General features: G+C 38.3%; 2 protein-coding genes across 2 annotated transcripts in view; both read left to right on the top strand.

The window, feature by feature from the left end:
• The first annotated feature begins 1,067 nt into the window (after positions 1 to 1,067).
• The window catches only part of ABCB11 (ATP binding cassette subfamily B member 11), a 78,986-nt gene continuing 66,768 nt past the window's right edge, over positions 1,068 to 13,285 (top strand). Inside the window, exons 1-4 of the mRNA XM_045868488.2 lie at positions 1,068 to 1,143; positions 2,973 to 2,994; positions 5,852 to 5,903; positions 7,106 to 7,344. Coding sequence (XP_045724444.1) covers positions 1,068 to 1,143; positions 2,973 to 2,994; positions 5,852 to 5,903; positions 7,106 to 7,344 — 389 coding nt within the window. The remainder of the gene's footprint in view (positions 1,144 to 2,972; positions 2,995 to 5,851; positions 5,904 to 7,105; positions 7,345 to 13,285) is intronic.
• On the top strand, positions 1,415 to 1,591 carry LOC123838396 (ATP synthase membrane subunit K, mitochondrial-like). The gene has a single exon (XM_045867400.1). It carries the CDS (start codon positions 1,415 to 1,417, stop codon positions 1,589 to 1,591), a length of 177 nt encoding a protein of 58 aa, XP_045723356.1.

The raw sequence follows: 13,285 nt of genomic DNA, 5'->3' as shown, positions 1-13,285 counted from the left end.
AAGGAAGGAAGGATGGAAGGAAGGAGGGATGGAAGGAAGGATGGAAGGAAGGAAGGATGGAAGGCAGGAGGGATGGAAGGAAGGATGGAAGGAAGGAGGGATGGAAGGAAGGAGGGATGGAAGGAAGGAAGGAAGGAAGGAGGGATGGAAGGAGGGATGGAAGGAAGGATGGAAGGAAGGAGGGATGGAAGGAAGGAAGGATGGAAGGAAGGAAGGATGGATGGAAGGAAGGATGGAAGGAAGGGGGGATGGAAGGAAGGATGGATGGAAGGATAGAAGGATAGACAAGCAGAAAGGACAAACAAATAAAAAGTAACTATCCATTCATCAACTAGAGAAAGCCATAATCAATGGTTTGGCTTTATCTTTCTTAATAATTGACTCTTTCATGGAGTTATTGACCAATTTAAAAAATCTGCTTTTTAACATGTATCATATGATCTCACTGATATGAGGAATTCTTAATCGCAGGAAACAAACTGAGGGTTGCTGGAGTGGGGGGTGGGGTGGGAGGGTTGGGGTGACTGGGTGATAGACACTGTGGAGGGTATGTGCTCTGGTAAGCGCTGTGAATTGTGCAAGACTGTTGAATCTCAAATCTGTACCTCTGAAACAAATAATGCAATATATGTTAAGAAAAAAAAAAGAAGAAGAAGAAGGTAGCGGGAGGGGAAGAATGAAGCGGGGGAAATCGGAGGGGTAGACGAACCGTAAGAGACGATGGACTCTGAAAAACAAACTGAGGGTTCTAGAGGGGAGGGGGGTGGGAGGATGGGTTAGCCTGGTGGTGGGTATTGAGGAGGGCACATTCTGCATGGAGCACTGGGTGTTATGCACAAACAATGAATCATGGAACACTTCATCTAAAACTAATGATGTAATGTATGGGGATTAACATAAGAATAAAAAAAAGATCTGCTTTTTAGTGAAGATTGAAATTGTTAGTGAAAGTTATTTCTTGCACCAAACTGTTCTTTCATTTGGCTACTTTGTTTAAAGAAGAGAAAATAAATAATTACAATGGTTATTTTATTTTATAGGGTTATTGACTGCAGATTGCAGTCACCATGTCTGACTCAGTAATTCTTTGCAGTGTGAAGAAATTTGGAGAGGACAATTATGGTTTCGAGTCAGAAAGCTTCCGTAAGTGGACTTTTTCTCTTACTGTCTCTAACATAAACAGAGGTTAGACAAGCTAGTGAACTTTCAAGGGGCAGAAGAAAACCAACAATAATATGGGGAACAATTACTGGATGCATTTCTTACCCACAAATGGGTGGTTCGCTCCAGAATCAATGTAATAGAATGTTTGAAAATGACAGGTAAAAACACATGAAGTGTGGGTGAATGCGGGGTGGCTGCGTACACTGAAGGACACACCAGTGGAACTGGTACCTTTTGCAAGACTGAAATCATGGCAGGTCCAGAAATTAATGCCCAATTCCATTTCACTGATATCAAAACATGTTTCAACTCTTATACTCTCACAGGTAGAATGAATTATGTACTGGCTACGTATGGAGGCATTGCTTTGATGGTCTTATACTTCAAATTAAGGTCTAAAAAAGCACCAGCTGTGAAAGCAGCATAAACGGATTTTAAACTGTACCTCACCTGTTAAGTTCCCATGCCTGGAGAAGCTAATGTCAACTCATCATGTAATACTCAACCTGTACAATAAATTAAGAACCTAGGAAAAAGAAACCACACGAAGTGTGGGTGAATGAAAGTATCTCATCTATAAATATCCAGCACTGGTTATTATTATTGCCTTTATCCATCTATTGTTGTAATTGATTATAGTAGTAATTATTTAGTGAGAAACTACCAAGACTATGTTGGTCAGAATGAGATAATGGGAAAGAGGACCCATACATTAGTACCTAACATCTAGTGAGCACAAGTGATTCCAAGCAATTACTATTATTATTAGTTTTTAAAGAGTTATTTACTTATTTGAGGGAGGGAGAGAGAGTGCCCAAGCAGGGGAAAGGGCAGAGGAAAAACATAGGGGAAGCAGACTCCCCACTAAATGCTGAGGGGAAGCCCAACTGAGGGGGCTCCATCTCGGATCCTGAGACCGTGACCTGAGCTGAAACCAAGAGTTGGACGCTTAACCGATTGAGCCACCCAGGTGCCCCGCAATTATTAGTTTTTTAAACAAATCCTATGATTTTACAACTTACAGAAGAAAAAATGAGACTTGAGTAAATTTTTTAAAACTTGGCAAAGATTACATAACCAATAATTAATGGAGCCATCATCCTAATCCAGTTCTGATTCCTAAACACAAGATATTTAATCTCTATCTGTGCTATAATGTCTCTTTACTCTTACTTAAATTAAATTAATTAAAATGCCAGGGAATCAGGATGTGTTGTCCCATGGCGGTGGTTGACATTAATACCATGAAATTCCTTTCCCTGTTTCTTCCCTACACCCATGACCCTGTACCCCACTTTCACTGCCTACCCTCCATTTGCTCTCATCTATGCTGGGGAAAATCATATCCAGCTCAATCCTGTGGTTTCTCCTGGCATGGGAGTGTTAACATCATCTTACTGTCTAGTTAATTTGTAGTCTCAATTTTAAACAGATAAATTCTCATGTTTCTAAGAAACAAAACAATAAATACTTATTTTACTCAGTAGTTCAAAAAATTAGATTTTATTCAGCTAATTTAAAAATGTTGGTCTCCTGTTGACATTCAGAAAATACAAATATGTCATATCCTGTAGAAATATTGAAAAATGTAGTCAAGCTAGCAGTCCTGAACCTGACAGAGTGTTTTCTTGTGTAATGAGAGACAGAGAGAGAGAGAATGAAAAAAAAGGAGAGAAAGGCAAATAGTCATTTTGCTGTGTTCCATGAATAAAGCTAATTTATGGGAATGTTTTCCTGGAGCAAAATTGTTAATGACTATGTTGTTGTGTCATTATTAACTGCTTTGTGCATTGTTTTTATCCTGACAGATAACAATGATAAGAATTCAAGGTAAGTGACTATTTCAACAATACATCATCTTTTCTAGAATAGCTCCCTAATATTCCTTTTAAAGGCACAAAACAGAGATAATATTTTCATGCATCTTGTACTTCTTATAAAATGGCATAGGTAATCCATTCCTTTTCTCTTTAAAACATTGCTGTAATTGATTTCAAAAACCTTTTGAAATATTCCTTCTGTATTGGGTCCAAATCTCCTCCATGTATCCAGCAACACCACAGAATTTCTAACCTAAATGGGCAGAGGAAAAGTTGAACAATTATGATTTCATGAGCACAGGGGAGATCCATAAACCTCAAATTCTTCCCATAGACAAATACAAGAACCCTAAAATTTAATTAGTAGATACTTCTCTTTAGTTTGAGAGTTTAAATTCTCACATAAAAATATTAATCATACATTGGTATAAATGTAGGACTAGACAGAGTCTAACCTGAGAAGACAGAAGGCAGGCACCAGGCAAGTTCCTAGAAAGAGGTGGTAGGAAGGCAGAGGTTGAAGTTATAAAGGAAATTCTAAGTAATTATATAAGAAAATCTAAGTAAGTAGAGTGCTAGGGTCAGCCTGGGCCTAGAAGAACCACGCTTTTCTCACTGGGTAGAAAAAAGATGAAAACAGGTGTGGGTGTAGATGAATGGCAATGAGAGAATGAATAGGAAGTTTGAGTGAATTCTTCAGTTTTTAGAGGAGATGAATCCATCTTCTGATACATGTGGTAATGTAGAATGAGAAGATCATGGTGAAAGTTTGAGAAAGCTGTGGAGGCAAATGGAACAATCTGTAGACAGATGAAGTACAGTGCTGTAGATTGAGCTAAGACTGGAGATAATATTCATTCATTCATTCATTCATTCATCCATTCATTTCACAAATATTAATTAAGTGCCTACCAGGTGCAGGCACTATTACAAGGGCTTAGGATACAGAAAAGAACAAAATGGGTCAAAACATCTGTCCTTGAGGAGTTTACATTTTAGTGAGGGTGACATAATATGCACCATAAATAAATACAATATATAGCATGGTAGCTAGTAATAATCTATCACTTTCTTTCTAAGAAAAAAAAAAAAGCAAACATGGAATGGAGATACGGAATGATGTGGGGAGAAAGTTGAAATTTTAAAGGCTTTGGCCAGGGAAGGTCCCATTGAGAAGGTGAGTTATGAGGGAAAGTCTGAAGGAGATGAGGGGGTTGGTCATGCAGGTATCTGAAGAAAGAGCTTTCTGGCGAGAGGAAACAGCAAGTGCAAATGGTCAGAAGTGAGGATAAATTTGACCTGAACAAAGGTCAGCAAAGAGGCCAAGTGGCTCGGGTGCTGAGAATTGGAGTGCAGTAGGAGGAGCCAAGTTCAGAGAGCCAATTGGCCAGACCGTGGAGGGCCTTGGGCATCTCAGCAAGGACTTGGGATTCTACTCTGAGCTGGAGGGGAAGCTTAGGGCAGCTGACTGTCAGGCATGGCATGTGTTGGCATCAGTTCACATGATGGAAAGCTTGTCTCCGGCAGGCCCCACAGCCTGGCTTTGGGAGGACGGGGCAAACAGCTGCATGGAGGCAGAGATGGAGTTTCCAAAGATGTAGTCGGGAAAAGGATTAAGGATGATGGTAAGAATGTAGTCCAAATGGCTGGTGTGGGGTCTGGGATGCATGGGGAAGAAAGCACAATCTTGATGGGGTTTTAACATTTGTAAATTAATGAGGGTTTAAGGGACTGCAGACCTCAACTAAGATGACAAATAGGTGTAGAAGGAGGAAGGAAGTAACAAAACAGGATGCATAGGCCATCCCAGAATGCCAATGGAGTAGAGTAGTTTCTGGTGAAAGAAAGGTCCAGGGTGTATCCATGAATGGATGACTCAGGTGAAGTAGAGATCCCTGGAGTTGAGACAGTCAAAGATGGGTTAAATACAACTTTATGAGAAATGAAATGAGTAAGAAATACTAAGGAAATACAATTTTATGGGAAGTATGGGAGTTTTTAAAACTTTCCCATCATATCAATACTATTTAATGTAGTTGTAAAATTTTTTTTTTAATTTAATTTATTTATTTGAGAGAGAGAGAATGAGAGACAGAGAGCATGAGAGGGAGGAGGGTCAGAGGGAGAAGCAGACTCCCTGCCGAGCAGGGAGCCCGATGCGGGACTCGATCCCGGGACTCCAGGATAATGACCTGAGCGGAAGGCAGTCGCCCAACCAACTGAGCCACCCAGGCGCCCAGTTGTAAAATTTTTAAGTGCTAGAAGGAAGCTTTAAATCAGCTAATCCAACCACCTCAATTTACATTACAATGAAATGTAAATAGAAACAGGTTAAGGGTCAAGGCTGAGGTCCAATAGTTTTATGTTAGTATAACTGGGAGTACAGAGCATTTTTATTTTCTTTCAGTACCTCTCAGAAAAACTTCACTGAATCTCTGCTGAACATGAGATATAGCTATACTGAAATCTCTGGAAGAGGTAAATCTTAAAAATACGCTTGTTTTTAGGATGCTAGGTTTGGCAAGAATTTCTGTCAGTGGGGACTTTTATTTCTCACTAAAGGATGACTCATAAGGGCGCCTGGGTGGCTCAGTCGTTGAGCGTCTGCCTTCGGCTCAGGTCATGATCCCAGGGTCCTGGGATCGAGTCCCACATCGGGCTCCCTGCTCGGCAGGAAGCCTGCTTCTCCCTCTCCCACTCCCCCTGCTTGTGTTCCTGCTCTCGCTATCTCTCTCTCTGTCAAATAAATAAATAAATAAAATCTTTAAAAAAAAAAAAAAAGGATGACTCATAAAATCCTTACCTAGGGAGAATTTCTGTTTGTTTTGGAAAGAATGGTCTATAAATCCATATGTTTTTCTCTTCAGGTTACAAGATGAGAGGAAAGGTGACAGCAGTCAAGTTGGCTTCTTTCAATTGGTAATAAAACTGTGCTGATTTTTGACATAAATTTTGCAACTGTAAATTGTTCAGATCATGGAGGGAGTGTTAAATCTTTAGTCACTGGCAGGTTTTTAAGTATGGGTTCACTTGTTCAGTCATAAACTTTGCCTATGTAATAACATGCTAAATGGTTAGAATATATTGGTAATTAAATATAAATCCTGGGGCGCCTGGGTGTCTCAGTCAGTTAAGCATCCAACTCTTGATTTCAGCTCAGGTCATGATCTCAAGGTTGTGAGATTGAGTCCTGTGTTGGGTTCCACACTGGGTGTAGAGCCTGCTTAAGATTCTCTCTCTCCCTCTCCCTCCGTCCCTCCCCACTCTCTCTCTCCCCCCTCTAAATAAATAAATAAATAAATAAATAAATAAATAATATTAAACACATAAATATTATCTGATAGATTAGAAAAGTGTCCTGGAAAATAATCACTAAGCCCATAATTATTTTAGTAAAGAAAATCAGCACAGTAATCACATGATGTATATTTATCCTTATGACATATCTTTGGAAATTCTATAGTGGGTATTTTCCCCAAATTTTCACAAGGTAGAGGCATTTCTAGGCACTAATAGTCACTCTTGTTTGTCACTATCAGTTCTGGGATACAATTTATGCTATTGCTGAATGCTTCACACAGTATTTCTACACAGCTATTGCATCAATGCCAGTGACCACTTCCCACTGAAGTTGTGAATCAATGGCTAAGACCTGAAGTCAGTTCTTTAGGTAAAGAGAATGAATTCAGAGACTAGGAAAGAAATAACATAAACTAGCAATGTAAGAGTCTAGTGTTTTAGATAATTGATATACAACTTATTTTTTTAAAAAGATTTTATTTATTTATTTGAGAGAGAGCAAAAGCGAGAGAGATCACAGAGGGAGAGACAGAGGGAGAAGCAGACTCCCCACTAAGCAGAGAGACTGATGTGGGGCTTGATCCCAGGACCCTGGGATCATGACCTGAGCCAAAGACAGACGCTTAACCAACTGGCTCACCCAGGTCCCCCGATATACCATTTATTTTGATAAAATTAGTGAAAACTCTACTGTTCAACTAAGATGATTCCCATAAATTTGGTGCTGAATGCTATTTATCAGAATCTAGTAACTAAAATTAAATAGTCCTACTTCTCCTGCTTTTCACCATAGATGATCTCTGAATCCTTTGTTTTTCAAGTTTCGATTCTCTTCAACGACTGACATTTGGCTGATGTTTGTGGGAAGTTTATGTGCATTTCTCCATGGACTATCCCATCCAGGCGTGCTCCTCATTTTTGGCACAATGACAGATGTTTTTATTGAATATGACACTGAATTACAAGAACTCAAGATCCCTGGAAAAGCATGTGTAAACAACACTATAGTATGGATCAACAGCTCCCTTAACCAGAATGTGACAAATGGAACTCGGTGTGGGTAAGCTGCTATTTTTTATTTTTTACTTTTTTTGCTCATATATTAAATTGTAATTCAAAATGTGTAAATGGGATTTTATTAGCTGAACTGCAGTGATATCTAACACAGAGTGAACAGAAACATAAATTTAACCCACATTTCTGCAAATTACTCTGCCCTGAGGTTCTTCCTATCTTACCAGGTTTTTAAATCCTAACAAAAAAACAGAATTGGAAATTATCCATTAAATGTGTCACCCAAATTTAAGCACTTGATAGACTATAGGCTTGAGGATGAACACTACCAGTATACTAGGAAGGTAAGCCATGAATTTTACTTGAGTCCTTGTCATGTCTCATGTCTTATATGTAAGACTGCTTTTAGTTCCTTAACTCCTTTCTGCCTCTTAGCTTCTGTGGCTGTGGCTAATGGTCCACTTGATCTTCAGCCTTCTTTCTATAATAGGAAATTCATTAGTGTGCTACAGCACTTGGAGTAGGGGCTGCTTGGTCTCAGTAGTTGAGTTTCTATGGAAGAGTGGCGTGGCACTATAAACAGAAGGGGGCCACGCTGTATTAGCTAGAACCCACTGTGCTACTACTCATTTTGTGATAAGCCCAACAGGCTGCCTTGTAAGCAGTGAGTCCGTATTGTTCATGGTGCTGACTCACTGTCACAGCATGAACTTTGCAGCCTGGCTCACACTGCCTCAGGGCCAGAACAAGCTCATTTGCATGTATGAACCTGCACACTCAGGTTCAAGAGCCAAGGGCAGGGCACATCCTGACTAGAAAGACACTTGGAATAGCTCCCTAGGCAAATTTATATTTTTCACCTTCATTTAAAAATTTTTCTATGTATTTCATTTAGATTATGAACAAATCCTTCTAAACCACCGATCTGTGCCATAATATTATCTACTGTTAGGGTGTTCCATTCATTCACTCATTCAACCAAAATTTTTTGAACACCAACTACATACCAGGAACTTGTGTAAGCCTCAAGTCATGGTCCTTATCTTCAACATGGCGTTTAGGTGTAGTCAGTAAAATCATCATTAAATCAAAGACCATTCAAATATATATGTAGTTACAGCTGGTTAGTACTTGACAGAAAAATACAAGACAATATGCAAAGTGCAGCATTACCCTTTAAAAAACAATAAGCTTAATATTAGAAATAAATTTCCTAATATGTGTGTGTATATATATATATGTGTATATATATATGTTCTTTTATATGTATGTGTATATATATATGTTCTTTTCTAAATTTGGAAGTAAGATTCGGAACAGTTTGTATAAAAGAATTACTGTTGTCAATAACAGTCTTTTAAGTCTTTCTTTTATGTTGCAGGACAAAAATGAATTGTTTTTTACAGAGTAGTTCGACTACAAAATGTAAGGTTAAATTACTTCCCCCTTTGAAAAAAATGCATTCAGACTTATGTATGATGTAAATTGATCCAAATCATTAATAACGTTTATGAAGGTAAAATTTTCTAGGGAAAATTCCTGAAAGTATAGCCTGTTATGCCTTAAAATTTGGTAATAAATGTTAGAGGGGCCAAAATTTGAGACATATCTATGATAACAAGTGCTCATAAATATTTATTAGATGATTTAAAGAATGAATTTACCATTAACATCTGTATCACTAACATCCAGTAGAAAAGAATTTACTGTGGCTACCCATTACTCACACTTTATTTGTTCTTACTAAGTCATATACTTGAAGGTGAGCAAATAGTGCAAAGCAAGTAGGGCTTTCAGAAGCTCATTGGCTTTTGCTGAATTCATATGATACAGAACATGTAAATGGATATTTGTCCTTTTTTTAAAAATTTCATATGAGTATCTGGAATTGTGTAGACCACACCTTTCTCAAGCCTTTTCTTTACCAGGATCTCCTTTGATGAGTTAAATACTTTGTGAATTATTATGGTCTCTGACATGACTACTGTTTTACTTCTGGGTAAATATTTGTTTAGCTTTTATGTAGTTAAGATCACTGTGAAAATGGACTTGGGTGGGACAGAAGAGAAGGGAGTGCACACTTTGCTACCTGTAAGTAGTTAACAAGCCTCCAGAATTACTCAACTCTTTTGTACTTTTTTTCTTGGAAAAAGTATATCATTAAAAGTACAATTTCTCCACCTATTATATTAGGTATATTAGTCTTGGACAAGGCTAATCCATGATTTTATCAACATAAGCATGCATGTGTAATGGTAGGAGCAGGTTTTTCTCCTTCATTTCACTGGTTGGTTTCTACATATCAATTGTAATCCACTGGATGGAATTTTTAGGCAAAGCCTTCCAAATGGCTCTCAGTGCATAATGCTGAAAAGTATTATAGAACATCAGGCCACCCGATTAGTTTATCAGTATTTATTTGCTCCGAATAGTCAAATAATAAGGCAAAAGAATGAGAAATGACTGAAGGGGAAGTCCAAAGAGTCCAAATACCACAGTGCAGCTTCTTTTTATTTTCTTTTATCCAACTGAAGTGTAAAAATTCAAACGGAAACCACAAAGTTTTGTGACTTAATTGTGGAAGTGACATACCATAATTGCTGCCATTTTCTATTGGTCACACAACCAACCCTGGTATAATCTGGGAAGGGACCATACAACAGTGTGAATACCAGGAGACAAGAACAATTAGGGGCTCCTTAGAGGCTGACTACTGCAGCCATTGAGAAGTTTGATTCCTCATTTCCCCCACATGTGAATGCATCAAAGTAGAAACCAGCCTGCATTTTCTCTTGGATTTCAGTCAGTTTTGTTAACAATGTTCAGTTAGTGTATGCATTCAAGCACTATGTTGAAGTTAGACACTGTAAAACCATACATTTTTAAAACAGCTTTATTGAGACACAATTCACATACCATGAAATTTACCAACTTAAGGTGTACAACTCAATGGTTTTTAGTATTTCACAGAGTTGTGCACCCACCACTATAATCAATTTTAGAACATTTTTATTACTACAAAAAGAAACCCATACCCCTTAGCTATCACTCTCCAATTCCCCCATTCCTCCTTCAGCCCTAGACAACCACTAATCTACTTTCTGGCTCTGTAGATTTGCCTATTCTGGACATTCCATACAAATGGAATCCCACAATATGTGGTCCTTTGTGATTGGCTTCTTTAACTTAAGGTTTTCAAGGTTCATCATACTGTAGCATGAATTAGGACAGCCTAGCATGTGTCTATCCTGGGGAATGCTCCATGTGCACTTCTGGGGAATATGTATTTTGTTATTATTGGATGGAATGTTCAAAAGATGTCTGTTAGGTCTAATTGGTTTATGGTGTTATTCAAGTCTTCTATTCCTAGTTGTTCTATCCAATACTGAAAGTATGGAGTTGTGATCTCTGACTATTATCATTGAACTATCTATTTCTACCCTTGAATCTGTCACACTTTGCTTCATGTGTTTGGGGGCTCTGTTTTTAGATGCATATATGCTTAAAATTGCTATAATCTTTCGATAGATTGACCCTTTTATCATTACCAAATGATTTTTATTTCTAGTAGCAATTTTTTTAAGTTTATTTTGTCTTATATTTGTATAGCCACTCTTGGTTTGTTATGGTTGCTCTTTACCATGACACATCTTTTTCTATACTACTTGCAACTTGTTCAAATTTTTGACTCAAAAATGTGTCTCCTGTAGACAGCCTATAGTTGGAGCTTGCTTGTTTTTTTTTTTTAAATTTATCCAGTCTGACAATCTCTGCTTTTTGATTGGATTATTTAATCCATTACCTATAAAACTAACCTACCTGACTCTAAAAGAGTGGATAAAAGAAGGTTAGAGATCTCAGGACCCAAATAATGACATGGTTGTGAGTTCCTTGGATTTTCTTTAGGCCTCATATGTACTAGATTGGGTGTTGGGAAAGCTGTAACCTAGAAATACCAATGAGCACAGACCACAAAACTCAATAAAATTCTGCTCTCTCTAGATAATAGACCACAAAGAGGCAGCTTGACAGAAGAATTTCAGGCAATAACTATTCTACTCAAGCCAACACCACAGAACAAAACAAAACACACATAACCTCACTCTTACCCATGCCAGCAAAGGTTGAGTTGGGGGCCTAGACTTTCATCTTTGCCAGGTATCAGTGAGCCCCTGCTGTGTCTCTCCCCTACCCAACTCCTGTGGTGTCAGTGAAGAATATGTGGAGGCCTCAACCACCCCCAATGTAATGAGAAACCTCTTTCCCTACCTGCTTGGGTAGGATCAGAGAGTCAGGACATTCATCACCACCCCTGTGGAAGAGAAAATCAAGACATTTTCAGATGAGGGAGATGAAGAGAATTTATTGCCAGCTGACTTACCTAAAGGAAGTTCTTTGAACAGAAAGGAAACAATAAAATAAATCTTGGATATTAAGTAGGAAGAACATGGTAAGCAAAACCATGGGTAAATATAATAGACTTTCCTCCTCCTCCTGAGTTTTCTAAATTATGTTTGATGGTGGAAGCAAAAATGCAAACACTGTCTGATATGGTCCTATTGTAACACTGTCTGAGGTGAGTGTGATTTGGAAATATTAAAGACAATTAAAACATTAACAGGGCAGAGTAAGGGTATATAAAGGGAGTTAGTTTTGTTTGTTTGTTTTTTAAAGATATTATTTATTTATTTGACAGAGAGAGACAGCAAGAGAGGGAACACAAGCAGGGGGAGTGGGAGAGGGAGAAGCAGGCTTCCCGCTGAGCAGGGAGCCTGATACGGGGCTCGATCCCAGGATGCTGGGATCATGACCTGAGCTGAAGGCAGATGCTTAACGACTGAGCCACCCAGGCGCCCTGGGAGTTAGTGTTTTTATACCCTGTGCAAACTGGTAAAATGACACTAGCTGACTATAATAAGTGATATACCTATAATGGAATTCCTAGAGCAACCACTAAAAAAGCTATACAAAGAGATACAGTCAAAAACCCTACAGATAAAATTGAATTCTAAAAAATGTTTGAGGGACGCCTGCCTGGCTCAGTCAGTTAAGCATCTGATTCTTGATCTCAGCTCAGGTCTTGATCTCAGGGTTGTGAGTTCTAGCCCAGCACTGGGCTCCATGCTAGGCGTGGAGCCTACTTAAAATAAAATAATAAGATTAAATAAAATAAATTAAAAATTTTAAAAAAGTTTGAGTAGCCCATAAGAAAGCAGGGGGAAGAAAACAGAAAAATAAAAAACAGAAAGAACAAACAGAACACAAAAAATAAAATGTTGCACTTGAGCCCTAACATATCAATAATTATATTAAATTTAAATGATTTAAATATACTAAATACAACAGAGATTGGCAGAATGGGTTTTAAGATAATCCAACTACATGCTATTTATGAGAAAATCACTTTAAAAAATATAGGCAAGTTGAGGGGTGCCTGGGTGGCTCAGTCGGTTAAGCGTCTGACTCTTGGTTTTGGCTCAGGTCATGATCTCAGGGTTATGAGATGGAGCCCGGCCTTGGGCTCTGTGTTCAGCTGGGAGTCTCCTTGAGATACTTTCTTCTCTCTCTCCCTCTGCCCCTCCTCCTGCTCGCACTTTCTCTTTCTAAAGAATGGAAAAAGATTTATCATGCAAACATTAATCAAAAGAAAGCAGAAATGGCTATACTGATATGAGATAAAATAGACTTTGGAACAAAGAAAATTCCAGAGACAAAGAGGGACATTATACAGTGATAAAAGGGTCAATCTGCCAGGAAGACACAGCAATCTTAAATGTGTACTCACCAAACAACAGACCTGCAAAACATGTGAAGCAACAACTGATAGAATGGAAAGAAAAAAGAGACAAATCAAAATTATAGTAGACCCCTGAAATATCCATCTCTCACCAATTTATAGAACAGGTAGACATAAAATTATCAAGGATATAGAAGAACTCAACACCAGCAACCAACAGGATCTAATTGACATCTATAGAACATTTCAC

This window comes from Mirounga angustirostris, unplaced genomic scaffold, assembly GCF_029215605.1.
Source record: "Mirounga angustirostris isolate CCGP_5_RB_7025 unplaced genomic scaffold, mMirAng1.0.hap1 SCAF_3, whole genome shotgun sequence".
NCBI classification, from domain to species: domain Eukaryota; kingdom Metazoa; phylum Chordata; class Mammalia; order Carnivora; family Phocidae; genus Mirounga; species Mirounga angustirostris.
The sequence above is the reverse complement of the archived record's forward strand: the minus strand, read 5'-3'. Positions and strand labels throughout refer to the sequence as shown.